Genomic DNA, 27583 nt, shown 5'->3' with positions numbered 1-27583 from the left:
TTCCATTATCTTGATGATTAACATTTGGCTCCTCCTTACTTAGGCCAGTTTCTGCAGCTGGCTTGAATTTCCCTCAGAAAATGGATTTTTTTCTATTGCATCTTCAGGCTGCAAATTTTCTGAAATTTTATGCTCTGCTTTCCTTTTAAACATAAGTTCCAATTCCAAATCATATCTTTGTGAATACATAAAACTGAATGCTTTTAACAATGCGCAAGTCACCTCTTGAATGCTTTACTGCTTAGAAATTTATTCTGCCAGATACCCTAAATCATCTCTTTCAGGTTCAATGCTCCACAGATGCCTAGGACAGGTGCAAAATGCCACCAGTCTCTTTGCTAAAACACAACAAAAGTCACCTTTGCTCCAGTTACCAACAGGTTCCTCATTTCCATTCAAGACCACCTTGGCCTGGACTTTATTGTCCAAATCACTATCAGCATTTTGGTCAAAGCCATTCAACAAGTCTCTAGGAAGTTCCAAACTTTTTTCCCACATCTTCCTGTCTTTTGAGCCCTTCAAACTGTTTCAACCTCTGCCTGTTACCCGGTTCCAAAGTCGCTTCCACATTTTCAGGTATCTTTACAGCAGTACCGAACTCTAATAGTACCTATTTACTATTATTAGTTCATTTTCATACCGCTATGAAAAAACAACTGAGACTGGGTACAATTTACAAACGAAAGAGGTTTAACGGACTCGCAGTTTCACGTGGCTGGGGAGACCTCAAAATCATGGCAGAGGGCAAAGGAAAAGCAAAGGCACAATTTACATGGCGGCAGACAAGACAGCATGTGCAGACGAACTCCCCTTTATAAAATCATCAGATCTCCGAGATCATCCTGGCTAACACAGTGAAACCCTGTCTCTACTAAAAAATACAAAACAAACAAAATTAGCCAGGTGTGGTGGTGGGCACCTGTAGTCCCAGCTACTTGGGAGACTGAGGCAGGAGAATGGCATGAACCTGGGAGGCGGAGCTTGCAGTGAGCTGAGATCGTGCCACTACACTCCAGCCACTACACTGCAGCCTCGGCAACAGAGCAAGACTGTCAAAAAAAAAAAAAAAAAAAAAAAAAGAAAAAAAAAAAAATTACAAAAAACAAAAAACAAAAAAACCATCAGATCTCATGAGATGTATTCACTATCACAGGAACAGCATGCAAAGGACCTGCCCCATGATTGAATTCCTCCCCCAGGTCCCTCCCATGACACGTGGAAATTATGGGAGCTACAGTTGAAGATGAGATTTGTGTGGGGACACAGCCAAACCATATTACCCAGCTTTAACAAATCTTAACATTTAAAAAACCTAAACTATTATAGATATAATTGAAGCCAAACCTGTTTCTGGCCCACCCTTTCAAGAGGTGACTATAACCATGAATTCAGTACTCATCATTCTCAAGCATTTAATATCGCTTCTATATGTGTATGTAATATTAAACAATGTGTTATTGTTTTGCATGTTTTCAAAATTCATACAGTTTAGGGAACACAAAAATCTCAAAAACTTAATGCTGAAAGGAAAAAGCAAATTCTGATTTGAAAAAGAATTCTACAATTTGCTTTTTCCTTTCAGCATTAAGTTTTTGAGATTTATCAATGTCGAAACAGTTGGCTTTCTGTAGTTCATTCATTTTAACAAAAGGGGAAAAACGTCAAACACTAAAAACAGTGCACCATATGCAATCTTTTATAAATTACAAGGGCACAGCTAACCTTTCTGTCATATCACTGTTAATATCAAATGAAATGGAAACTCAGAGTTCAAATAACCTATAAAAAGACAAAGAACATTTGTAAATTATATAATCTTAGAAAATTTTCTGTACCTGTAAAGATGTAATGAAAGGTTTTGACTATATCCCCATAATTTTATCTGTGGGTTATCATAATTTCTTGAAATCAACCAAATAGTGTTAGATTCTGCCATCACCTAAAACATCTGCTTTAACCACAAGAAGTTTAAACATTAAGAAGAGTTGCAGAAACCAGGACCTGATACGAAAGAATTCAGACTTTTACTGTATCAGAACTCCATACAGGACTACTCAGAACAGAGCCCATACTGGCTATAAAATGTCATTCCACATTTCCACATACAGCGGCTGGGGCAGGGGATGGAATCAGAAGTATTTTGGTAGTGTTATTGATGGAAAGTTCCTGATATAATTAATCAAAAGTTTGTGTCCCTTTAAAACCCTTAAAATGATTTAACACAGTGTCTAGCACAAAGGAGAAAGTGACATTTCCAAAGGCTGTTTAGCAATGACATATCCTGAAGGGTGGTCCTCGGGGGAAAAAAAGAGGCAGAAGCAGGCAGACGGCATAAAGATTGCACTTTAAAACAGCTTGGCAGTGTCTGACGGGGAGATGATCTGTCAGAGGGCAGGGCTGGGAAAAAACAGCCCACTCCTACTCAGCAATCTCACCACTCTACCTCCATTCAGGTCTTCACTCTAGCTGAGAATTCTTTAGACAAGAAAGTGAAAGTGTCAAGAAAATAAAAAAGAAACAGGTTGCCCAGATGAGATGGTGGATATAAGAACACAGAGGTTGTTTTTGTTTTGTTTTTTCAACATGGTGTTACGGGAAGAGCAGGTTTTGGAATACACAGCTCGAGGTGTGAGTCCCAGCTCTATCATGTAGCAGCCACATGGCCTTGGGCAAGACAGTCAACCTCTTGATGCTGTTTCCTCATCTGAAATCTGGGCTCCCACTCAGAGTTACATGCTAGAGACATGGCAAGCACCAAGCACAGAACTTAGCAAACACATGCTCTTGTATATAGTAGACATCATTATTGTTTTCCCCTCTATTCTTTTCAGTTTCTGAATCATAAGGATTGCCTGAGCCCAGGAGACCCAGCCCAGCCTGGGCAACATGGCAAAATGGCATCTCTACAAAAAAAAAAAAAAAATTAGCTAGGTGTGGTGACAAGCACGGGTGGTCCCAGCTACTCAGGAGGCTGAGCTGGGAGGATCGCTTGAGCCCAGGAGGTCAAGGCTGCAGTGAAGCAGTGAGCTGTGATCGTGCCACTGCACCACTCAGCCTGGATGACAGTGTGAGACCCAGTCTCAAAAAAAAAAAAAAAAAAAAAGCGCAGACTAGAGAAGTCACTAAAATGTTATGAAAAAAATATACTCTATAGTTCTGTAATTATCTTTAATATAACGATATTTACAGGACTCTGGTTGTCAAAACAAGCTCTTATTCTCAAAGAATTCGGTGAAGATGACTTAAACAAAACATTAATACCAAACATTGGTTGTTACCCAATGGGTATTTTTCTGAACCTTAACTGTGCATGAAGCAGTGTGTTAAACTCAGAGAACACAAAGAGCAAGGAGAATATGCCCCACCCTGCCCCTAGCTTCTGTAAGCTGGGTGCTCTCTCTCTCTCACACACCTACACACATACCCTATGAGATGCTTGCTCTTTTTCCATTTTCCATATCTACTTACTTCCTACCTATGTCTTTCACTCACATCTCACAATTACCATAAAAAAAACTGTTGTAATAATAAAAGTAAAATTACTCTGAAACAGGAGCTGTATCTCCCCCCCACCGCACCCCCCCCCCAACCAAACACACACATTTTGGCATTGGCTAAGTGAGAGAAAGGAATAAAGAAAGAGGACTCATCTGCTTTGCCCAGTACTAAACTACCACATTATACTATTGGGCTTGAAAGTGATGGGGCGTGGCCTGACCACACTATCTCCTACTTTGCTTCAGCTGATCTTATTTCCCACTGAGCCTTTAGCATTCTGATTGATCAGGCTCCAACCTGCACTCATTGCCTTTGAACTCACCTATCCACGGGATCATCATATGCTTCATAATGATGAAGCCTGTCAAAAGAGATTATACAAATAATAAAATAACGTGGCATACTGATAGCAAATAGGATAATACTTAAACTCCTGTAATACTGGATTTCTTCTAAAAAGCATAAGTCTCTCACTTTCATTGACATAACTATTTTCACAACAAGTAGAGAAGTTATTTAAACTATTATTTTAAGCAGAAGTAAAAATAAAATCGCCATCCATTTTATGGATGAGAAAACATCACAAGAGGTTAAGAGACTTGGCCAGGGTCACACAGAAGCAAAGCTAGAACTCAAGTCCTATAAGTAAATGGTGTTAGCTGATTTTTTTTTTTTTTAAGTGTACGATCCTTTTCATCTCATCCTTTGAGATGCTGGCATATAAGACCCTTTACTTCATAGAAATAAACTTTACAGCCGGGCGTGGTGGCTCACGCCTGTAATCCCAGCACTTTGGGAGGCCGAGGCGGGCGGATCACGAGGTCAGGAGATCGAGACCATCCTGGCTAACACAGTGAAACCCCGTCTCTACTGAAAATGCAAAAAATTAGCCGGGCGTGGCGGCGGGGGCGGTAGTCCCAGCTATTTGGGAGGCTGAGGCAGGACAACCACGTGAACCCGGGAGGCGGAGCTTGCAGTGAGCCGAGATCGCGCCACTGCACTCCAGCCTGGGCGACTGAGCGAGACTCCGCCTCAAACAAAAAAAAAAAAAAAAAAAAAAGAAGGAAGGAAGGAAGGAGGAAGGAAGGAAGGAAGGAAGGGAGGAAGGAAAGAAACTTTACAATAGTGATAGTGAGAAAGATTGAGCTAGAAAATGTGAAATCAAACTAACCTGCGGGGAGAATCACATATTTTATGACTAAGGCATCTGCTTAGAGTTTGAAATTTCTCAAATGCCCACTAAGTCAGGGAATGCAGCAGAAATACAAAGGACATGATTCTATTTTTAAAAATGTGTAAAAAAAATTACTCCCTAGCATCGGATCCTTGTGGACAGGATAGACCTTTCCATTGCTTGTGGTTTTTAATTAAACTATACTTCAAACAGGCCTTCCTGTTTATCAAATATAAACTTTTAAAAATTGGAGTCCCTTGGTTTAATTTTTGGTTTTATTTTACCTCTGAAAGGTTGCCAATATGCCTTACAAATCTAGGAAATAGGAAATCTAAAATCCCTCCTCCAACAGTGATCATTTTCCTGGCCATGCTTGTATCCATTTGATTTAAATGAAAATTAAAGGAATTGGGAAAATGTTAGGAGTATATTTTAACATAGGAAGAACAGATCAATTCACAAAGCCAGGACAAAGGAACATGATGAGACAAAAGCAAAAGTAAAATTAAATAAGAATTCTGGCAAGAATTTAAAAAACTGAAAACTTAGGAAAAAAATCAATCATTACAAAATGCTCTGTTGCTAATAAAAAATGACTCATGTAAGCATATGGTTTATTATTAATCCAGAAGGTAAAAAAGTCAAGAATTACAAGTGGTCAGAGAAAGTCTCTTCCTGGCTGTGTGATCTTATCAGGCCACTTCTGTTCACTGGTGACAGGACGGGGTAAGAAGAAGGGAGGAGTTTAATAGACAATTCCGGACTCCTCCAGGTTCCCTGATGGTATGGAACAGGGCAGTCTGGTCCCTAATGTTGGGGGAGTAGAGCTCGGAGAGATTTGCTGCTGAACTCGCTGCGCTAACCAGACACGTAATCACAGTGGCTTCAGTGGGACTCACACAGCAATTTCCATTAGCTACGGACAAGCATTCCAAACTTTAGCCTTTAGGTTTAATCATTGACACACCTTCCCTGGTCACTGAGTCTCCTCTAGAAACTCAGTATGAACATCCAACGATGTGTTAACAGGGTGTTTCGTAATTTTCTTTTGAAGATTATTCTAAGTGGGGGGCGTCACAGGGTCAATAAAAACATACATTTCTCTCAAAGTAAGACTGCAATCCTGATGACAAAGCTCAAGGAAGACCAGGCGGCAAGCTCCGGGAAACCTGTAATTGTGGGAATCAAGGAGAAAAAAATTTCCCACAGCTAGGCTGTGGGAAGGGGCCCTACCTAGGAGAAGAAATCAAATCCCCTACAGCTGGGCTGTGGGAAGGCGCCCTACTTAGGAGAAGAAATCCCCTACAGCTGGGCTGTGGGAAGGGGCCCTACCTAGGAGAAATCCCCTACAGCTAGGCTGTGGGAACGGGCCCCGGACAGACCGCTGCGCGTTGCTGCAGGAATCCCCAAACCCCCCCAAACCCAGGCACTGGGCAGCAGGGAAAATCAAGCGGGTGACTGGCTTGGGGGATGCAGCGTGGGACTGGGGGTCGGGGAGTGGGGGGGGTGGAGGCTGGGCAGGGGTAGTTCCAACGAACGCCTCATGGTGTGGTAGCCTAAACTCAGAGACTAAACGCAGGACCAGAGCGCAAAACTCCCTACGTGATTTATGGATGGGAACTTGCAGCCCCTGGAGGGGAATGGCTTTGGTCTGGAGCTCTTAACGCACTAATTCTCTGAGACGACAGAGGGCAGGAAAGGAGTGCAGCCAAAATCAACCTCCGTTGCACCTGCACGAGCAGTGGGGAGATTCGCTGTCTGAACAACTAAGGAGAGTTTTTAAAACCACTTACCAGAATCTAGAGTGGGAATTAAAATCTGCGTGGGCCTCTTCAGATTCCACAGGATGAGGCCTGCTACACGTTCTCCAACTTTTGCAGGCTCCGCCCACGCTGTGCACCTCTCCCCAACCCCAGCCGAAGGCACTAGAATTTCCCAAATTAAGAACGCAGAGGAAGTTTGGACCTTTTCGGCCACCGCTCGCTTCAATATGGCCGCCCCCGGGGAGAGACTAGGCATCCATGAAGGAGCCGAGCGCAAACCCTGAGTACCTCACACATGGATCGCAGCGCAGAGTTCAGGAAATGGAAGGCGCAGTGTTTGAGCAAAGCGGACCTCAGTCGGAAGGGCAGTGTGGACGAGGATGTGGTAGAGCTTGTGCAGTTTCTGAACACGCGAGATCAGTTTTTCACCACTAGCTCCTGCGCTGGCCGCATCCTACTCCTTGACGGGGTGAGGGCCCCTTTGCTCCTGTCCAGCGCCTGCCTTCTAGTGCGAAACTTTAGGAGCCCTCAGCCCACCCAGTGACGACCCGATCCAGCATGTCTGTGTTTGTACCTCCGTGGGGTGGTCTCTGTTTCTTTATATGTGTGATTTAGGGGATTAGATTAGTGCTCCTAAAAATTTAATGTGGCAATTAATCAGCTGAGGATCTTTTAAAATACAGATTATGATTCTTTGGGTGTAGGGTAGGGTCTGATCTTGTCCATTTCTAACAAGTGGCCAAATGATGTTGAAACTGGTGACCTGGGAACTATCTTGTGTGGCAAAGGTTAGAAAATTGATTTTATTATATGAATACTAAGGAAATTTAAAGACTTCGTAGCCTGCAGGTATTGAATGCCGGAATCGGCTCATCAACAGCTCTAACATTGTTACTGCATGCTTGAACATCACCAGGGTTAAGGAGTTCACTGCCTCCTAGTGAGCCCCAGGGTTAAGGAGTTCACTGCCTCCTAGTGAGCCCCTCCATTATTACAACTGTTATTACCATTCTGGTAGTTTTACGCAGATAAGTAGGATCGTATATAATTTAGGATGGTTAGACTTAGGATTTTTAACTTTATGATGGGCTTACAGCGGTAGTAAATGCATTTTGACTTACATTTTCCACTTATGACGCATTTATTGGGATGTAACCCCATCATAAATCAAGAAGCAGCTGTACAAGCCATACCTCCTTATTTGCAGGTTTGTTACCCCAGTCAACAGCAGTCTGAAAATATTAAATGAAAATTCCAGAAATAAACAATTAGTAAGTTTTAAATTGCATGCTGTTCTGAGTACTGTGATAAAATCTTGAGCCAACCAGCTCCTTCCAGAATGGGAGGTGAATCATCCCTTTGTCCAGAATATTCCACTATATATTCTTGCTGCCCTTTAGCTACTTGATAGCCCTCTGGGTTATCAGATCCACTGTGGTGGTATCACAGTGCTTGTGTTCAAGTAACTCTTATTTTACTTAATAATGACCCCGAAGTACGAGAGTAATGATGCTGGCTATTTGGATCTGACAACAGTAAGTCATAAAGTGCTTCTTTGAAGTGAAAAGGTGAAAGTTCTTAAGGAAAGACTTAAGGAAAGAAAAAACAGAATATGCTGAGGTTGCTAAGATCTATGGAAAGAATGAATCTGTGTCAGTGAAATTGTGAAGAAGGAAAAAGAAATTCATTCTTCTGAGGTCAGGCATCCATTAGGGTGTCTGGGGACATATCCCCTGAGGATAAGGCTGCTTGGGAGTGATACTGCTTAGATTAAAAACCATTGGCTGTGTTGTAGCAGGACAAGCCACAGACAAAACTCCTCAGACACTGAGTTAAAGAAGGAAGGGGTTTATTCGGCCAGGGACATCAGCAAGATTCCTGTCTCAAGAGCCGAGCTCTCCGAGTGAGCAATACCTGTCCCTTTTAAGGGCTCACAACTCTAAGGGGGTGCATGTGAGAGGGTTGTGATTGATTGAGCAAGCAGGGGGTACGTGACTGGGGGCTGCATACACTGGTAATTAGATTGGAACAAAACAAGGTAGGGATTTTCAAAATGCATTTCTATACAATGTCTGTAATCTATAGATAACATAACCGATTGGGTCAGGGGTCGATCTTTAACTGCCAGGCCCAGGTTGTGGTGCCAGTCTGTCTGCCTGTGGATTTCATTTCTGTCTTTTAATTTTTACTTCTTTCTTTGGAGACAGAAATTGGGCATAAGACGATATGAGGGGTAGTCTCTTCCCTTATTCTTCTATTTTGAGACTGTCACTCATTTTATTAGTGGGAGTTCTCACTTTCATTTTCACTACCCATGTCTTCTTGCAAGACAGATTGATAGTGATTAATATAGTACACTTGTGCTTAAGTATTTTGGTGAACTAAGGTAGCAGTGAAGCTTTTTATCATTTGAGGAAGTACAGGTAGCAAACAAGGGAGCAGTAGGCAGGTTCCTATTATTATTATACCTCCTATTATAAGAGTTTTAAATCCTCCTAGCGCTGAGAACCATTTTCCAAACATGGCCCCAGGATCAAATCCATGCCACACTTGCACGGGCACATGTGCCAGTTTTGTCATATCTCTATGTCTTCAACTACTTGCTCTTGATCATCTATGTGTAGACAGCAATTAGAAAAGTTAAATTTTCCACACACCCCTTCTTCAGCTGCTAGCAAATAGTCGAGAGCCAATCTATTTTGATAGATAGCATTTCTCATCTGAGTTTCTTGCCAGGCCAGAATAGTCAAGGCTCTGCCAGTTTTATTAGTGATTATTTCTAAGACAACTTGTAACCTTATTCGGTTGATTATGTAAATGGAAGTCTGGTATCCCCATGAGCTGTCTAGTGCCCAAGTAGCAGGCCCATAATATTGTATAATTCTCTCAGGGGGCCATTCATCATCTTTCCAATTTCCTATAGCTATACTTCTCTTTTCTTGGGAAGCATAGACAGGGAAACCCAGGAGTTGGCCTGTTTTTATGGGCAGTAGGAAGAAAGATGGTTTAATAGTGCCAATAACACAAATATCTGCCCACTGGTCACGTAATTTGATATAAGCTATATGCTCACATATCCAGTATAATCCAGTGGGGGCTGTCCAGTCCTGGTGGGACTCCAGGTGGGTCCACATGGTTTGAAACTTTGGGAATTTGCTAAATGGATTCTTCTCTGTTTGATTTGAACTCCCACCAAGTGACTGTGTTTGTAGTACCATTATACAGTTTCTGTCCCAGACAACTAAGTTGTCCTATGAAGTGAGTGAATTCTTTTCCTTCTCTAGCTATGCAGTATTGTCCAATAATTGAGGCTTTTAGGACCCAGAAATTATCAGGGTGATTTTTTTGAGCCGGGAATTCATCAGGAACTGGGTCTGTAGGTACTAATTCTCGTGCTTCCCATGGCCATTGATCTCCCATTCAGTTCCTCCACATACATAACATGAAGTGACATTGAGAGACTGGGCTACATGCTCGGCTAATTGCAAAAACAAATTTCTTGTTTTTCCTGGAATTTCTGGTACTGGTACATTTAGTTCATCATAGAAAGTTTGAAACACTGGTTTAGGAGAGTGTTTGTAAACTTCTTCTCAAACCAAGATATTTACTCGAGGATCCAGTGTGACCCCATCGATTCCTAAGGTCACACACTCCCCTTTTTTCCAGTGAGGATCAAGAGGATTGATTATTGCTAGCTCTAAGGGGTTACATTATCCCTTAGTACAGGAAGGGCCATTTTTTTCTTTCTGAAGGTGGACTGGATCCTTTTTATTTTTTATCCAAGTGGCTCAAATGGCAGAAGACCAGGATCCACATTCATTTCCACACAGTCCTAATTCATGTGAAATATACTTATTTTCAGTCATATAGCCTTTTTCCCAACTAAAAGAGCCACATCCCCTTCCTAACTTACTGTTAATGACAGCACAGTTATCAAATTTTAAGGTGACTTGTTTGGGCACCCCTTTTTCTTCTGTTTTGGCTAACACTTTACTAGTATCATTTATGAGCCCCTACCAGTCTTCAGTTCTTAATTTTATTTTAAAAACTGTGGTCATGGGAGGCTCAGATGATTAATAACACACATCAGGTTGGTCATTTCCTGGGCTACATACCTTGTATAGAATAACATTATACAAACGAGTTCTTTTTAGAGTTCCAGTACACTTATAATAACCATAAAATAATAGGACCGTAGCAACCTTTTATCCTGTCTCAGTGACTTGATGTATACACTGGGAACAGCCCTCAGTCTGAGGAAGGTCAGTTGAAGTCCTTACTGTACAAGTCCAAATTTTAAGGAAAATGAGTCCCGCGATGAGTTTCCTCATGCTTTGTCTGTGCGTGGACCAGTCAGCTTCCGGGTGTGACTGCAGCAGGGCCTGTCGTCTTTTTCAGAGTCACTTTGCAGGGGGTTGGTGAAGCTATTCCCATCCATGTACTGCTTACAGTCTACTAATGTTTAAGGATGGTCTCGAAGGTTAGTCCTGCTAGAATAAACTGAGTCCAACACCTCTACACAGTTATGTTCAACTAGGCTCTCTGATACTGGGAGCAAGGTGGTGGGGTTTAGGGTGTTGCAAACTTCAATGGTTATTTGGGGATTTTCACATAGCAAGCTTTGGTACTTGGTTAATCTAGCATTTGTTAACCAGTGATGTCCTTTGGTATTTATTAAAGTTACCACAGCATGGGGGGCCTTTATATTCAGGTTTTGTGTAAGAGTTAGTTTATCTGCTTCTTGTGCTAAAAGGGCCATTGCTGCCAGGGCCCTTAGACCTGGGGGCCAGACTTTGGAAACCCTGTCTGGTTGTTTTGAGTGATAGGCCACTGGCCTTGGCCAGGGCCCCACAGTCTGAGTTAAAACTCCAAGTGCCATTTTTTATCTTTCTGACACATAGAGTGTAAAGAGTTTTGTCGGGTCAGGTAGCCTCAGGACCGGGGCCGACGCGAGTTTTTCTTTTAAGTCATGAAAACCTTATTGCTGTTGGTTGTAATAGATGTAGTTTATCTAATCTACATTTTTATTAAATGTCACCTACCAAAATATTGACTTAAATCCTACAGCTATTTGATTTCAAGCTTTAAATTGGTCTGGTATTCCTCGTGGGACTCCAATTGCGTCTAAATAGACATGAGAGTTCAAAGACCCATAGGGAGCTTCTCTCGCTTTTTGATGTCTTATTGTTTTTTTTCCTTCTGGTTGATGAAATGCTAGGGTGAAAGGGAGAGCCAATTGGACTAAAGTACAAGTGCCACTCCAGTTACTAGGCAGAGTGGCCAGTAAAGGTCCACCATGATACTACCACACATCCACTCAGGGATGAACAAGGGCTGACTGATTGATAAGCTCTTGAAAATTCTTAAGCTCACTGCATCCTTTCAGGTCTCCAAGGAACGCTAAGTTTCCTCCCTATCATGAGAGACACAAAATGAACTTGGGAGATGGAGGCTGGATGGCTTTCGGGGGCTGACCCGTGGGGTGCTGGACTTTGGGATATAGCGAGAGAGCTTGGCATGACTTATTACTCCAGGCTGTGGAATCCTGGAAAAGAGCTACCGTGCAGTCCACACCTGGTTGACTGGAGGACCACCTTAGTGGAAAGGGGACAGTCTTGGCCTCTGGCCTGCCATGTGCACAAGCGTAAAAATTGCTTTTGTTTAATGTGCAAATGGAATATTTGATCCATTTTAACCAGGCGTTTGCATCTTGGTACCCAGTCTTAATTGCTAAAGTTTGTTTTAAGTCTTTAACTTCTGTGATCCTCTAGTAAAATGAATATATGGTTTTAGGAAATTACAAAATCCAGTTGGGGCAGTCCATCCTTGCTCTTTAGTGGTCCACCGAACTTTGGACCAACTATGGAGACTACATCGGGGGGCAAGATTCCTGGTTGGCACTGGGGTCTTTATCGAAATCTCCCTGGATTAAATGGTCCTAGTTTACTAATGGCCAGTCTGAGGAGAGTCAGGAGAACAGAAGTACTTTTCTGAAGTAGAAAGCTGTCTTTGACTTGGCAAGTCCCCACAGGGTATAACAAGGCAAGCATTAAATGTAGTAGTTTGAGCTGAAATTGACTTGGTTATGTTAATAACTAGATGGTCAGCAGTAGAACAAGGAAAGAATAAAGAGTAATAGAATAGATGAAAAGAGTTAAATTTTTCTTAGCTTTAATGTGGTAGGGTTTTCCCCTGGGACTATAGCCCACGACTCTGGAGCGGGTGGTGCTTTCTTGACTTGGGTGTGATGAGTCCATTTTTTTGCTGTATGAACAGCAGTCTTGGTGGTTAGCAGCACAAGGTAGGGTCCTTCCCAGGCTGGTTCAAGTTTTTCTTCTTTCCACCTTTAGATGAGAACGTGATCTTCAGGCTGGTGCTGGTTTACCAGAAATTCTAGGGGTGGTACATGTGCTAAAAGACTTTTAGTGTGGGTTTTTTTTTTTTTTTTTTTTTTTTTTGAGACAAAGGAAAGTGGAAGATAAACTAAGTATATAATGTTTAAGAAATTGACCTTTTGTTTCAAATGTGGGGACCTTGGCAGTGGACTTCATGGTCCTTAATGCCTTTTTACTGAGAAATTTCCTTTAGCACCTATTTTTATTAGTTTTTAAACCAAAGAAAGCCAAATACCATTTTACCTTTAACAGTGCTTCTCATATGATTTTTATATGAGATAAGCTAAATTTTATCTTTATATTAGTGGGTTGTTAATGTTAAACATAATTGTAATAAAACTTTGTAGACATATTTATCTAATTTTTAATGTTTGACCATAAGGTAAGATTTTGTAGAGTCTTTTTAACCTTTTATAATATTTGCTAAAGAGCAGGTTGGTGCTTTAAGAAAAATGTGTTATGCTTTTACTTTAATGTCCAGTTCACAGAAAAACTGGATGATACTTCTTTAACTTTAACTAATATGTTTACACACAGAATTTTCTTTACAATTAATATTTTAAAACTTGCTTAAACCTTCAAAACAATAATTTTTTTAAAAGTTTTTAATGTAGGTAAAAATGTACATTCTTATGCCATCTTATAATCCTTTTACCAAAGATATATTTTATTTTTCTAATACACCTTGCATATAAACTGTTTTATTCTCCCGTAGTTTTACATTCAGAAGGCTTAGTTACATTTAAATTATACAACATTTTTTGCATAAATTCTTTTTTATAACTTTTTTTAATAACCTTTTTTTCTTCCATGACTTTTACAGGCAATTTTTCGACATGCCTTAACTTTCTGACTTATTACAAACATTTCTTTCTTTAAACAACCAGTTAATTTATTTCAGGACAAGAATTTACTATATAACACTCTTTTTATATAAATCCCCTCCCCCCCCCTTGGTTTCTTTTTCTTTTGTTAGCAAAACAGTTGCCGCTACAGATTGAATGCATTTGGGCCATCCATGGGTTACTGGGTTAAGGATTTTTGATAGGAAAGCCTCAGTGCTTTCGGGATATGCCCTTGTTTACACTGACAACAAAGTGGTATTGGAGGGTTATAGGGTTACAGAGAATACCTTCAATTATTAATTATAGGTTTTAAATTTACCTTGACTTTCAAAGGAATAAGGTACACTTCTTTTTTTTTTTTTAACTACTTGTATATCTCTCGTTCTTTCTCTCTTTGACTTTGTTCTCTCTCTTTGACTTTCCTTTTGCCTCCATCTCTTCTCTGTCTCTGCCATTCTCTCTCTGCCATTCTCTTTCTTTCTCTCTCTCCTCGACTCCCTCTTTGTCTGTCTCTTCCTCTCTCTTTGCCTCTTTTCCTCTCTGCCTCTTTCCTTTCTTTCTCTCTGCTGATCTTTCCTTGCCTCTGCCAGCTGTTTATGCTGCTGTTCTCTAAACCACTGTGTGTTGGGGGCAGGGGGTCTAAAACCAGCTGTAACCAAGTGTCTAAGTACAGTAATTGGTCTGGGTTCCTTGGCTTACAGGTTACCTTGTGCCATACCTTTGAAACAAGGGACCTGTCCAGGCTTCCTTCTTTTTTTTTTTTTTTTTTTTCTTTCTTTTTGAGACAGAGTCTCTCTCTGTCGCCCAGGCTGGAGTGCAGTGGTGAGATCTCGGCTCGCTGCAAGCTCCACCTCCTGGGTTCATGTCATTCTTCTGCCTCAACCTCCCGAGTAGCTGGGACCACAGGTGCCCGCCATTGCACGTGGCTAATTTTTTTGAATTTTTAATAGAGACGGGGTTTCACCGTGTTAGCCAGGATAGTCTCGATCTCCTGACCTCGTGATCCACCCACCCTGACCTCCCAAAGTGCTGGGATTACAGGCGTGAGCCACTGTGCCCAGCCCAGGCTTCCTTCTAATGGCCAACCTACCTCTAATGCTGGCCAGTCTATCTTACACAAAGTTTTAAGTTTTCCTGGTGTCATAGTACTCCACAGTCTCCTTTAAATGGTTTTTTCAAAATTTTCAACATGGTTCCTAGTAGGGTGGACTTATTTGTGCCTGACCTACGCTTCTTCAAGACAAAACACCACGCTCACACCACACGCACACCACAAAACAGAGAACGAGTAAAAAGGGCACACGCACACTTTTGCAGTTTGCACAAAACCAAAATCAAAACCAAAATCAGAGTATCCAGAAATCCAAAAATTCTGAGGGTAATAAAAAGTATCTGCTTTATAGGGATTTTATGTGGAGAAAATAGGATAATTTATTTGAAATATTTGGCATTGTGCCTGGCCCATGCACTGTAAAAGTTGGCTGTGTACTGATTTTATTCGTAATATTAGGTTAACAGCATGGAAGACAGCACATTATTGGGCTCATTCTTTAGGTCCATTATTGACTGATCATTTATTTGCTCATCTCTCAAGTTAGCAGGGCCTGTTCATTTTTAAATCACTTCCATTACCTCCAGAGCAATGGCATTCTTGCCACACACTCTCACTTGCCCCATTTTCACAACTCTGTCTCACCTTGACTTTTGCAATGATTCCCTAACAAGCCACTTAACTGCTCTTCTCCAAACCATGTTTGACAAATCACAACTCTGCTTATCTCTCACCTGTGTTGGATTTTATTACACATTTTCTACATCGGAATATCCAAATGCTTACTCTAGTATACCTTTCAACCTTTTTTTTCCATTGCTTTCACTTCATCTTTAGCTAGTTGCTGAAACTGAACTGTTCTTTGTCATCTTGTATTTGTTTGCTTTTGCTCACGTTTTTGGGTTTTTTTTTTTTTTTTTTTCCTGAAATGTTTTCCCATCTCTGCATATCTGAGGCATGATTCCAAAAACTCCACTCTCCTACTTGAACACACTCACAAACCCATACTACCTACTTGGGAATAATGACTGCTTCTGAACTGGTTAGACTTTTATTTCTCATCTTACACCTTGTATTATAGTTTATTTTAAAATCTGCCTTATTTCAGTAAGGATTTTGGGCAACTTACAAACAGGCAACACACACAAAAAAATAAAAAGTGGGAAAATCTGAATAAAGAAAATATAAATAAGATGAAGTCAGTGATGGCATTAGTTTCCAATCCTACCATTAGATCCTGTGAAGTGGCTAGAAGTGGGCCATATATTTGGCTCTAAGATTTAGAGTAGCCAGCACAACATCAGATACGTAAGTCATCATCACCAAAGTCATACAATGAAGTCAGAATATTTACTTAGGACATGCATAGCAATTCCCCGTTCCAAGGCCAGACAGCAGAGTCTTTTGTGGATCCATCATATGAATTATAGTTACTTTGAGTATAGTGATTTCTGTTCATGTGGTTTCCTGCATCCTCTTTCCAGTGTCCTTGAGGGGTAGGTTCTATGTATACCCAAAGTACCTAATAGAACTTTGCAAATAAACATTTGTCAAATTTAAGTTAGTATTAACATGTTTGCCTTCTTGAAATTTTGGCCTTTCAGTCTTAGCCCCATCCTTCAGGACTACATATGCAGTCTAATTCAGAGGTCACGAATTTATGCCTCTAGAAACTAAGAAAGTATTATAAATGTGTAAATGGCATAGGTACAATTAAGGGTAGTAGGTCTTGTGTGGAATTAGGACAGTGCTGTCCTACAAAAGGAATTAAAATTCTTTTTTTTATTTCATTTTTTAAATACTGTGCTAGCCAAATAGAGTACAACTCAGGTGCTGCTAGTATTATCCCTTGTACTAATCCCTTTTCTTGTTGTAAAATCATGACCGTATTTCAGAAGATGTTTATCAAGTAGTTTTACCTTTCAAATAATTTTCTACCTCAGGTTATTTGGGCTCATTCTTATTCTGGGTTAACATTACCCAAAAAATACCGAATTGTTTTTATTAATACTTAAAATCCTAACTTGGGATTATTAGTTTAAGAAAGCCTACAACATGCTATACATTATGCTTATTATTTTTGTAAAATATTGTATGATTAACAAATTATGTTACTTTTTATTTTAGGGTATAAATGGTTTTGAGGTTCAGAAACAAAACTGTGGCTGGCTACTAGTTACACACAAACCTTGTGAAAAAGATGATGTGGTAAGTTTTGGAAATAAACTTTTAAATTCAGGTACTTTAAATACATATGACAAGAATAGAAAATTCAAAGTAATTTATATGCAGAATTATAATGGCTGAAGATTATGAAACCTAGAGAGCTTTCATTACAATGACTTTTTTTGGGTTGTAGGAGATAAAAGTATGGAAGCATTACTTACTGCTACTCAACACATCCTTTTGGACATAGCAGAAAGTTCATAGATATTGGACACCTACTGGATCCAAATTTTGAATTTTAATTCTGCTATTTGATAACCCTGTAACCTAGAACAAATTATAGAAAGAGAAGGGGATTAGCATTATCTCTGTGTTACCAGCTTTACTGATATAAATAAATTATACGTGACTTACCTGCACTGCTTTTTGAAAATCTTCATATCTCTGCTAGGTTATTTAGTTTCCTAAGGTAAGGAGTTTAGATGAATTCATAAGTTTTTATCAGCCAGGCACTTTTCATTCCCAGTGAATTTACAAATCCAATTCTGTTTTAAGCAAAAAAGATTATTTAACTGGAAAGGACGGATGGAGCTTGAATCAAGTATTGCTGATTCAGATGTTCAAATCTTATCTTCTGAGTACCCACTTCATCTCCATCTTTGGGCAGTGGTTCTCTTTGCAATGTGCCTTTATTCTCTTCTGCTGCAGATAATCTTTGTTGCAGAAATGGTAGCTGCCAGCAACACCAGTAGAAAAAGAATTCTTTTTCCTGCAATTCATGTGTTCATCCTAGAGGAGGACTCGGAGTTGTCCTGCTTACATTAGGTCAATTAATTTGCTAGTGGACTATAATAATATCCTTGATCAGACATAAGCAAGCACTTGGCACCTCTGATACTGTGATAGGGAGAGTGATGTGTGACAGGGTAATGATTGACAGCCCTACCAGAAATCAAATGGCGTGAAGGAGGGACGATGTTGCCCAGGGATACAGGGCAGACAGAAATAATAACTGTCTTGTATAAATTATAGCTCAGACACAATATTACATGTTTCACTAGGTGGTCAGACTATGCCGCCGGATGCACTGTAACATCGGTGCAGCCAAAGTTAAAAGGCAGGCAAGTGCTACCTAGGGAAGAGACTAGTACATGACTTAAGGTCACTAACAACAACAAACACGCGTGCTAGGGTCAAGTGTTGTAACATTCGCTTACAGCAGGAGGAAAGAGAGTACACAAGATCTAGCCCTTCAATGTATCAGTCCCCATGGCTAGCAGATTGGTTCCACAGCTGATCAGGGCAGAGTGATGGCATGTACCCCACTTTGTGCTGCAGTAGCCCCCAGACCCTGACCACTACCCCATAGGGTCTGAAATACAGAAAGCTAGGAACATGCTCAGGGGCCATTTGTTCTCATGTAGCTAAGCAGTTCCAAGGGAATTGTATGTGTGCCTATTACAGAGGGAACAGGAACTTGCTGGCTGTGCACTGAGCTCTTTGCATGGACGGCTATTTGTGAGCTTAATAGTGCTGCTGGTAAGCACTGGTGCTTGGTACAGAATGCTTCTTGGGAACATGGGGGGCAGTTAGGCTTTGTTTGGACCCTTCTCTTACATTACATTTCTCTGTATCTCAATCTAACAGAAAATTTAAACAATCCTAATACAGTTTTTATACTCCATTCCTTAATGAAAGATCTGTTACAGAATTAAATAAAGTAGTAGTTTACTTCTTCAAAGTACACTAATAGATGGAAATAATGGTATAGAAGATTTATGGGAGAACTAGAAATTTTAAGAAAATGAACAAATTTTGGGTGAAAAAGAACCAAGAAAGCAGAGGGAAACGTTATTGCAGAAAAAAAATACGCTGAGTGATTCTGAAAATTTCTAAGAGAAATTGAAGTTATGTATGGGGTAAAGGGTAATCAAAGGACAAGCCATAGGCTTGTGTCTGATACCACTTTTCATTTATTTAGATTGTAGCTCTGAAGAAAGCAAATGGTGATGCCACTTTGAAATTTGAACCATTTATTCTTCACGTGCAGTGTCAACAATTGCAGGATGCACAGATTCTGGTAAAATTTTTTTGTAATTGTACTTAAATTTATAGATATGTGGGTAGATGCAATTTTAAGCTTTTAACCTGCTATAAACATCAATGAGATATTACCTTATTCAACTAGTTATATATTTATTATTAATTGGTCTGCTCAATCTATTCATTTTTAATTTTAGAAAAAAAGAGTACCTAATCATTACTAGGAAAATATAAGTCCCAGGTTATGGCTCCTGTTTTCTTTCTTAACATTTTTATTTATAAATTGTACTTCAGCATTCTATATTTTGTTTTTGTTTGCTAAGCTTTAAGAAAAAATACTGTGGAACTACATGTGCAATTAAGCATTTTAAAGAATATTTCATTTTTCCCATTTAAATGAGCATGAGGTAAATATCTGTTTAGTCTTGATTCTCCTTTTTATACCTTTTATATATTTATATATAAAACTAAATTGCATTTTAAGTAACAATAATGTATTGAGTCTCAGTGTGTCAAATACTAGAGGCACAGCGATGAACAAGATTAGAGACTGTCTTGCTTCCTCTCCCAAAGTTAGGAGACAGCAAATACAAACAAGTGAACAGGCAAATAAAATAAAATTAAATTTAAAAAACTGCAAGTTGCAAAATGTTCTACCAAAGGAAAAACAACCTGGTAATAGAGAACAGTGCAAAAAGCTGCTGACTTGAAGATAGGCTTCTCTGAAAACGTTTCTTTAAGCTAGGACTTACAAGGAACAGAAAGAGCTAGGCATGTAGCTGAGAAATGAACGTTCCAGGAAGATGGAAAGGTATATACAAGGTTTCACTGGGTCTAGAGAGTGGAAAGAAAGTGCGAGAAGGAGGCTGAGGCCAGGTCAGTTAAGCTTTGTAGACCAGATTAAAGAGTTTGAATTGCTTTCTGAGTTCAGGGAAAAGTTATTGAAGCGACAGTTTTAAGCAAAGAGTGGCTTTCTAGGTTTCTGTTCTGAAAAACTCAGTTCTGCTCCAGCATAGAGAAAGGAGTGCAGTAAGTGAAAAGAGATGAGTTAGGAGTAGTTTGTGGTGATTTAAGTGGGAAGTGGTGGTGGGTTGGCCTAAAGTGATAGCACCAAAGCAGGTGAGAAAGGAATAGATTCAAAATATATTTCAGCGTTTGAATCAACAGACTTGTAAGGTTGCCTGGGGAAGGACAGCCAGAGGGAGGAGGAGAAAGAGGAATCAAGGATAACTATTTAGGTCTGGCTGGAGACCCTGGCTCTATGGTAGTAGCCTTTATCCAGATGGAGCGTGCTGAAGTTGAAGTGTGTCCAGAATTGGTTCCTTCCAGTGGGTTCTTGGTCTCGCCAACTTCAAGAATGAAGCTATGGACCCTTGCAGTGAATGTTACAGTTCTTAAAGATGGTGTGTCCGGAGTTTGTTCCTTCAGATGTGTCCAGAGTTTCTTCCTTCCGGTGGGTTCTCGGTCTTGCTGACTGAAGGAATGAAGCCACAGACCTTCGCAGTGAGTGTTACAGCTCTTAAAGGTGCCGCGTCCAGAGTTATCGGTTCCTCCTGGTGAGTTCGTGGTCTTGTTGACTTCAGGAGTGAAGTTGCAGACCTTCTCAAAGAGTGTTACAGCTCTTAAAGGTGGCACGTCCAGAGTTGGTTGTTTGTCCCAGTGGGTTCGTGGTCTCGCTGACTTCAGGAATGAAGCTGCAGACCTCTGCAGTGAGTGTTACAGCTCATAAAGGTAGTGTGGACCCAAAGAGTGAGCAGCAGCAAGATTTATTGTGAAGAATGAAAGAACAAAGCTTCCACAGCTTGGAAGGGGACCTGAGCGGTTGCTGCTGCTGGCTCAGGTGGACAGCTTTTATTCCCTTATTTGGCCCTGCCCATGTCCTGCTGATTGGTCCATTTTACAGAGTGCTGATTGGTCCATTTAATAGAGTGCTGATTGGTGCGTTTACAGTCCTTTAGCTAGACACAGAGCACTGATTGGTGCATTTTTACAGAGTGCTGATTCGTGCATTTACAATCCTTTAGCTAGACACAGAGCACTGATTGGTGTGTTTTTAGAGTGCTGATCACTGCATTTACAGTCCTTTAGCTAGACACAGAGCATTGATTGGTGCGTTTTTAGAGTGCTGATTGGTGCATTTACAATCCTGGAGCTAACAGAAAAGTTCTCCAAGTCCCCACTCAACCCAGGAAGTCCAGCTGGCTTCACCTCTCAATCCCCCCTCCAAACAGGACACCCCAAATGCTGCTGGGAATTGGGCGATGACCGGCTCTAGCTACTTCCTGCTGGATAGGGGCAAAGTAGGGGCCCTGCAGTTGTAGTGTCCTCCAGAGGGAAACTCTTTAGGCCAGTGAAAGGGCCAGCAGGTCGATCCAGGGGTCCTTGGTAGAAGTTGTTAGTTGAACTCATTTGGCTATGGTATGTAGTCCTATGGCAAAGAGTATGGTTAGTATGCTGCTTAATAATATGATGAAATAGTAAAAGGATTCCATTAAAGGTGTTAAAGATTATGTAGATTTTCACTTATCTTTTTTAAGGAGGAAGGGGTTTTTCTTCCTCAGGATCAGTGATAGGAGCCTTTTTAGTCTGGGATGTTTCCTTCCGAAATAGGAGATGCAAGTCCTCCAGTGGTTTGCAGGTGTATCGAGGCTGGTCTGGCTGATCTTGGGACTCCTGAGCTGATGGTTCTGCAGGTTTCTCAGGGGTATCCAAAATTTAACTGGGGTGTGGTGAACCCAAGATTCCACTCCTGCCACCTTAATTGCAGTGGGAGTAGAGAGGATTACCGAGTATGGTCCTTACCACAAAGAATTCATAGATCGGGAGGTAGAGGGGAGAGATTTAACCAACACTAGAGCTCCTGGTTGAAACAACTCTGTTCCCTTTTCTCTGTGACATCATTCAGGTAGGTTTTTAAGGTTTCGTTGATACTTTGCCAAAGAAGTTACATCTTTGACCAAGTTGGCCTTTTCCTGATCCAGTAGCAGGTCATTTATGAGGAAAGGTTGTCCATACAGCATTTCATATGGACTGAGCCCCATTTTGTGAGGAGAATTTTGGATTCTCAACAATGCCATGGGCAAAAGAGTAAGCCATGGGAGAGGAGTTTCTTGTGTTAGTTTCCTTAAGTGCCTCTTGAGTGTTTTATTTGCCTTCTTGACCTTGCCTGAGGATTGTGGCCTCCAGGCACAGTGAAGGTGATATTGTATCCCTAGTGCCCTGGAAATTCCCTGGGTTATCGTGGCTTTACAAGCTGGACCATTGTCACTCTGTAAGCTTTGGGGAAGCCCAAATCTAGGAATTATTTCATAAATTAGGACTTTAATCACTTCCTGAGCCTTCTCTGTCTTGCAGGGGAAAGCTTCTATCCAATTTGTAAAGGTATCAACACAGACCAACAATTATTGAAACCCCTTTGACATAGGCATATGGGTGGAAGTCTAACTGCCAGTCCTCTCCGGGATAGTGACCTATTCTTTGTTCCCCAAAAGGTGCCTGAGGATGGACCAAGGGATTATTCCTTTGGCACACCTCACATGCTTTGACTACCTGTCGGATGGTCCGGAGGAAATTCGGTCCTGTAAATAGGGATTTGGCCATTTGATGAGTGTTTTCAGTACCCATATGAAAAGTTTGGTGGAGGGTTTTAAGTATTTTCCACTGGCTAGCTTTGGGTATAAGTACCTTTCCTTCTTCTGTCATTAACCACCCTAAGGGGAGAAAACTATGCCCCCGTGAAAGTCCCCATTCTGTTTCAGTCGGGAAATACTGGGGCTTAATCTCTTGGAGGGGGTTGCTCCATACCAAGGGTCCTTCTCTAGGTATTTCTAATGGGAGGTTCTTCTTGGCAGCAATTTTGACCTTAGCATCTGCCCGACAGTTTCCTTCTGCCTTTTCTCCTTCACCTTTCTGATGGCTTTGGCAGTGTAAGACTGCTACCTCCTTGGGTTTTTACACTGTGTGCAATAACTCCATGATTTCCTTGTGGTATTTAATGGGGGTTCCCCCAGAGGTTAGAAACTCCCTTTCTTTCCATATTGCAGCATGGGCATGTAGAATTAGATAAGCATACTTACTATCTGTAACAAAGTCTCACAATTACAGCTGAGGAGGTGGGGAAAATACCTGGTTACAGGCTGTCTGAGGATTCCTTGGATGGTAACGGACCTTGAGGACAGCTGTCCAGGACAGGAGATTAACCCTGAGAAAGCTGTGCCAGTGTCTAGGAGGATGTCAATTTCCTGGCCCTCAATGGTTAAACGTACCCAGGGCTCAGTGAGGGTGATGACATGAGCAGGTGCTTGCCCTGGGCACCCTCAGTCCTGTTGTTGGATCATCTGGTTGCAGGCTTCTGGCACAGAGAACCTTTGTTCTCTGGGGCAGTGCACCTTCCAGTGATTGCGTTGGCATAGCAGACATGGACGAGGGGGCGGCTTCTCATTGGAATATCTTTTTTAAGGTGTCCTTGCAAACCACACTGGTAACAAGTCCCACTGGGTGATTGTCCTGCTCCCTTTTCTGTCATCTCTGAACCACCAAGGTTTGTTTGTCTGAGGGCCATGACTAAGGTTGTGGCCTTTCTCTGATCTTGCTTTTGCTTTGGACCTGTTCCTCTTGGACCTGATTATAGAACACCAACGTTGCCACATTTAATAATGCCTCCAGATTTGGTTCAGGGCCCAGGGCTCACTTTTGGAGCTTTCTTCTGATATCTGCGGCTAATTGGATAATCAACTTATCTTTAAGGATCAACTGACCCTCGAGTGAGTCAGGTGACAGGGGAGTATATTTTCTTAAGGCCTCCCATAGCCTCTCGAGGAAGGCAAAAGGATTTTCTTCCTTTCCCTGAGTTATAGTGGACATCATTGAATAATTCATGAACTTTTTCCTAATTCTCCTTAGTCCTTCTTGAACACAGGTCAACAGATGTTTATGACTCCAGTCCCCATGATCTTGAGTCAGGGTCCCAGTGGGGATCCATACTGGGGACAGTGCTGACCGGTAGGGAATTTGTCCCTTTCTTCAGCTGTCATTCTGTCGTTTACTTGACGAAGATACCAGGTATCTCCAAACTCTTAGGCTGCAGCTATTAGCATTATTTTCATTAAAGACCAGGATTTGATCTAACAATAGCATGATATCTCTCCAAGAGACATTGAAGGCTTGCCCTAGACTCTGTAGGACATCTATATACCTATCAGGATCATCTGAAAACTTTCCCAGATCTGCCTTGATCTTCTTTAAATCAGAGAGAGAGAGAAGGGGACATGTACCCAGGTTGGGCCAAATTCCCCTCCCCCTACAGCTGGAAGGGGACATAACCGATAGCACAGGGGGTTTTGTGGTCCTTTGGGGATTTCTTTGCTTGTTTCCTTCTGGGCAGGGGAGATTAGAGGAGGCTTATCATTAATAAGAAGGGGAGCTATAGGAAGGCTAGGATATGGGAGTAAACTGAGGTGTCCTCTTGTGGGATGTAAATTGCAAGCTTTGCATAGTTGTGTATTCTCCTTCAATGAAAAGAAAGCTTGGACATAAGGTATTTCACTCCACTTACCTTCCCTCTTACAGAGAAGATCAAGCTGCAGGATAGTATTGTAATTTATATTTCCCTCAGGTGGCCATTTTTCCCCATCAGAGGGGGCCAAGCTGTAGTGCAGAAAAAAAATGAGCTGCCTCTTTTTCAGGGTTTGTGGGTCAAATTGGTCCCAATGGCTTAGGATGCATTTCAAGGGTGAGCCTGTTAATGCCTGAGTGTTTCCCATCAGAAAGACAAAACTGCCATGGTTTTGGTTTCTTCCTTTCTCCCCCTGCCCAAGAACCTGCGACGTCCCTGGACCCTGCTGATTGGAATAGTTACACTCACCAACACATTCTCAAAAACCTGTTAGAGTCCTAAGCATTCTCCTGTTAGTATTGGGACCTTATCCCTGTCCTGTAAAGATGTTATGCCCCAAAAATGAAGTGGAGGGTTATACCCTGAGGGAGGGAAGGTATCTCCAGGGTTGGAAGAGTGATGCCTTTTGTCCTCACTTGAATAGGAAGAATATCATTTCTGAAGCTCCCCATATCATAGCTTCAGAAATAGCTTTTGCTAGTCTGCTTGTCTGAAAAGGGATCCTAAAATTCCAGATAGTTCCCCCAACCTGACAAGGCTTTAGGCAAAAATTATGTCTTTCTGATTGGTGAGCCTGGGTACCTAAAGAAGGGAACAGAGTCCTGAAGTTTATACTAGAAATCATTCTTATAGGAGAAACTAGAAAAGCACAAGAGACAGGGAGTGGTTTTTAGAAGCAGGACTAGCCTTGGAGAAAAGAGACAAGAGAAAGTTTGTCTGACAGGTATTAGGACCCAGGAGGCAAGGGTCAGGATAGATAGGATAGATGGGTGAGTCTTGCTTGGGCAACGTGACTTTGAGAGTTCTGCTCATGGCGGCAGGGCCAACCAACTTATTGTTGGGACCCCAGAGCTAAATGGCTTTCCTCTCTGTCGACCCTCGGCTTAGCCCAGAAGTGCAGGAGAAGTGGAAACTGGTTCCAGGCAAACCAACGCTCCCAACTCTGAAGAGAGCCCGTTCCCAGAAAGCCTGACACCCATGTCTTTAGTCCGGCGGCCGCGCTAGTCACTTTTAACTGGCCCACAGGTGCCCGGTATGTAGCCCCCAAATTCTGAGGAAAAATAGAACAGAATACCAAGTGAAAGGGGTCCAATGGTACTCAACACTTGGCAATAGGCGATTGTCCCATCTGGGTCGCCAAAATATGTCCCATCTGGGTTGCCAAAATGTGTCTGGAATTGGTTCCTTCTGGTGGGTTCTTGGTCTTGCCCACTTCAGGAGTGAAGCTGCAGACCTTTGCAGTGAGTGTTACAGCTCTTAAAGGTGACACGTCTGGAGTTGTTTGTTCCTCCTGGTGGGTTCGTGGTCTCGCCGTCTCACTGATTTCAGGAGTGAAGCCACAGACCCTCGCAGTGAGTGTTACATCTCTTAAAGGGGGCACGTCCAGAGTTGTTTTTTCCTCCCAGTGTGTTCATGGTCTTGCTGACTTCAGGAATGAAGCCGCAGAGCTTCACAGTAAGTGTTACAGCTCTTAAAGGTGGCACGTCCAGAGTTGTTTGTTCCTCCCAGTGGTGTTGTGGTCTCGCTGATGTCAGGAATGAAGTCACAGACCTTTGCAGTGAGTGTTATGGCTCTTAAAGGTGGCGCGTCTGGGGTTGTTTTTTCCTCCCGGTGGGTTCGTGGTCTTGCTGACTTCAGGAGTGAAGCCACAGACCTTTGCAGTGAGTGTTACGGCTCTTAAAGGTGGCACGTCCAGAGTTGTTTGTTCCTCCCAGTGGGTTCGTGGTTTTGCTGACTTCAGGAGTGAAGCCACAGACCTTCGCAGTGAGTGTTACAGCTCTTAAAGGTGGCACGTCCAAAGTTGTTTGTTCCTCCCAGTGGGTTCGTGGTTTTGCTGACTTCAGGAATGAAGCCGCAGACCTTCGCAGTGAGTGTTATAGCTCTTAAAGGTGGCGCATCCAGAGTTGTTTGTTCCTCCCGATGGGTTCGTGGTCTTGCTGACATCAGAAATGAAGCCGCAGACCTTCACAGTGAGTGTTACAGCTTATAAAGGTAGTGCAGACCCAAAGAGTGGGCAGCAGCAAGATTTATTGTGAAGAATGAAAGAACAAAGCTTCCACAGCTTGGAAGGTGACCCAAGCAGATTGCGGCTGCTGGCTCAGGTGGACAGCTTTTATTCCCTTATTTGGCCCTGCCCACGTCCTGCTGATTGGTCCATTTTACAGAGTGCAGATTGGTGCATTTACAATCCTTTAGCTAGACACAGAGCGCTGATTGGTGCATTTTTAGAGTGCTGATTGGTGGATTTACAATCCTTTAGCTAGACACAGTGCTGATTGGTGCTTTTTTACAGAGTGCTGATTGGTACATTTACAATCTTCTGCTGATTGGTGCATTTACAATCCTCTAGCTAGACAGAAAAGTTTTCCAACTCCCAAGTAGACCCAGGAAGTCCAGTTGGCTTCAGCTTTCAGAAGGAATGGGAATCAAGAATGTGATTCATATGTTAAGTGTGAAATGTCTGTAAGACACCTGTTTTTGTCTGCTAGTGTTGCCATAACAATATACCATGGACTGGGTAGCGTAAACAACAGAAATTTATTTTTCTTACAGTTAGGAGGTTGAAAGTCCAGGATGAAGGTACTGACAGGGGTAGTTCCTTCTGAGGCCCTTGTCCTTGGGTTGCAGCAGCTGCCTTCTCCCTGTGTCCTCTCATGGCCCTTTCTCTGTGTATGCACGTCACCTGTCTCTTCTACTTCTTGTAAGGACACCAGTCCTGTTGGATCAGGGCTCCATCCTTATGACCTCATTTAACCCTAATTAGCACCTTAAAGGCCCCATCTCCAAATACAGTCACATTGGAGTTTAGGGCATCAACATTTGAATTTTGAAGCCCTGTAGACACAATTCAGTCCATAACACCACCGCCTAAGTGAAAATTTCAAATAGATGTTTGGGTAGAAGTCTGGAACTCATGTGGACTGGGGACAAACATTGAGAAGACGCCAATACACAATTCTTTTAAGACATGAGCCTAAATAAAATCACCTGTGGAGAAAGTACAGAAGAAAAAGAGAAGAGGGCCTGAGGAACA

At 41.8% G+C, this 27583-nt stretch overlaps 2 protein-coding genes across 7 annotated transcripts in view; one reads left to right on the top strand and one right to left on the bottom strand.

Moving 5' to 3' along the window:
- CRYZ (crystallin zeta) overlaps positions 1-6664 on the bottom strand; it is a 28880-nt gene extending 22216 nt beyond the window's left edge. The window contains exons 1-3 of one of the 5 annotated variants that reach the window (XM_073007206.1): positions 6466-6565; positions 5640-5841; positions 3821-3859 (exon numbers count right to left, since the gene is read on the bottom strand). The gene's annotated coding sequence lies outside the window, so the exon portion shown is untranslated. Of the gene's footprint in view, positions 1-3820; positions 3860-5639; positions 5842-6465 lie in introns of all 5 variants that reach the window. The other 4 variants (XM_007978280.3, XM_007978279.3, XM_038001811.2 and 1 more) reach the window with 4 other exon arrangements.
- A 66-nt stretch (positions 6665-6730) lies between these two features.
- Positions 6731-27583, top strand: part of TYW3 (tRNA-yW synthesizing protein 3 homolog) — a 33488-nt gene continuing 12635 nt past the window's right edge. The window contains exons 1-3 of one of the 2 annotated variants that reach the window (XM_007978282.3): positions 6731-6904; positions 16854-16934; positions 18874-18972. In XM_007978282.3, coding sequence (XP_007976473.2) covers positions 6731-6904; positions 16854-16934; positions 18874-18972 — 354 coding nt within the window. Of the gene's footprint in view, positions 6905-7109; positions 7224-16853; positions 16935-18873; positions 18973-27583 lie in introns of those variants that run through there. The other variant, XM_038001825.2, reaches the window with a different exon arrangement.

The sequence above is a fragment of the Chlorocebus sabaeus genome, chromosome 20 (genome assembly GCF_047675955.1).
Source record: "Chlorocebus sabaeus isolate Y175 chromosome 20, mChlSab1.0.hap1, whole genome shotgun sequence".
In the NCBI taxonomy this organism is placed as follows: Eukaryota; Metazoa; Chordata; class Mammalia; order Primates; family Cercopithecidae; genus Chlorocebus; species Chlorocebus sabaeus.
Note: the sequence above shows the minus strand (reverse complement) of the source record. Positions and strands in the feature narration are given on the sequence as shown.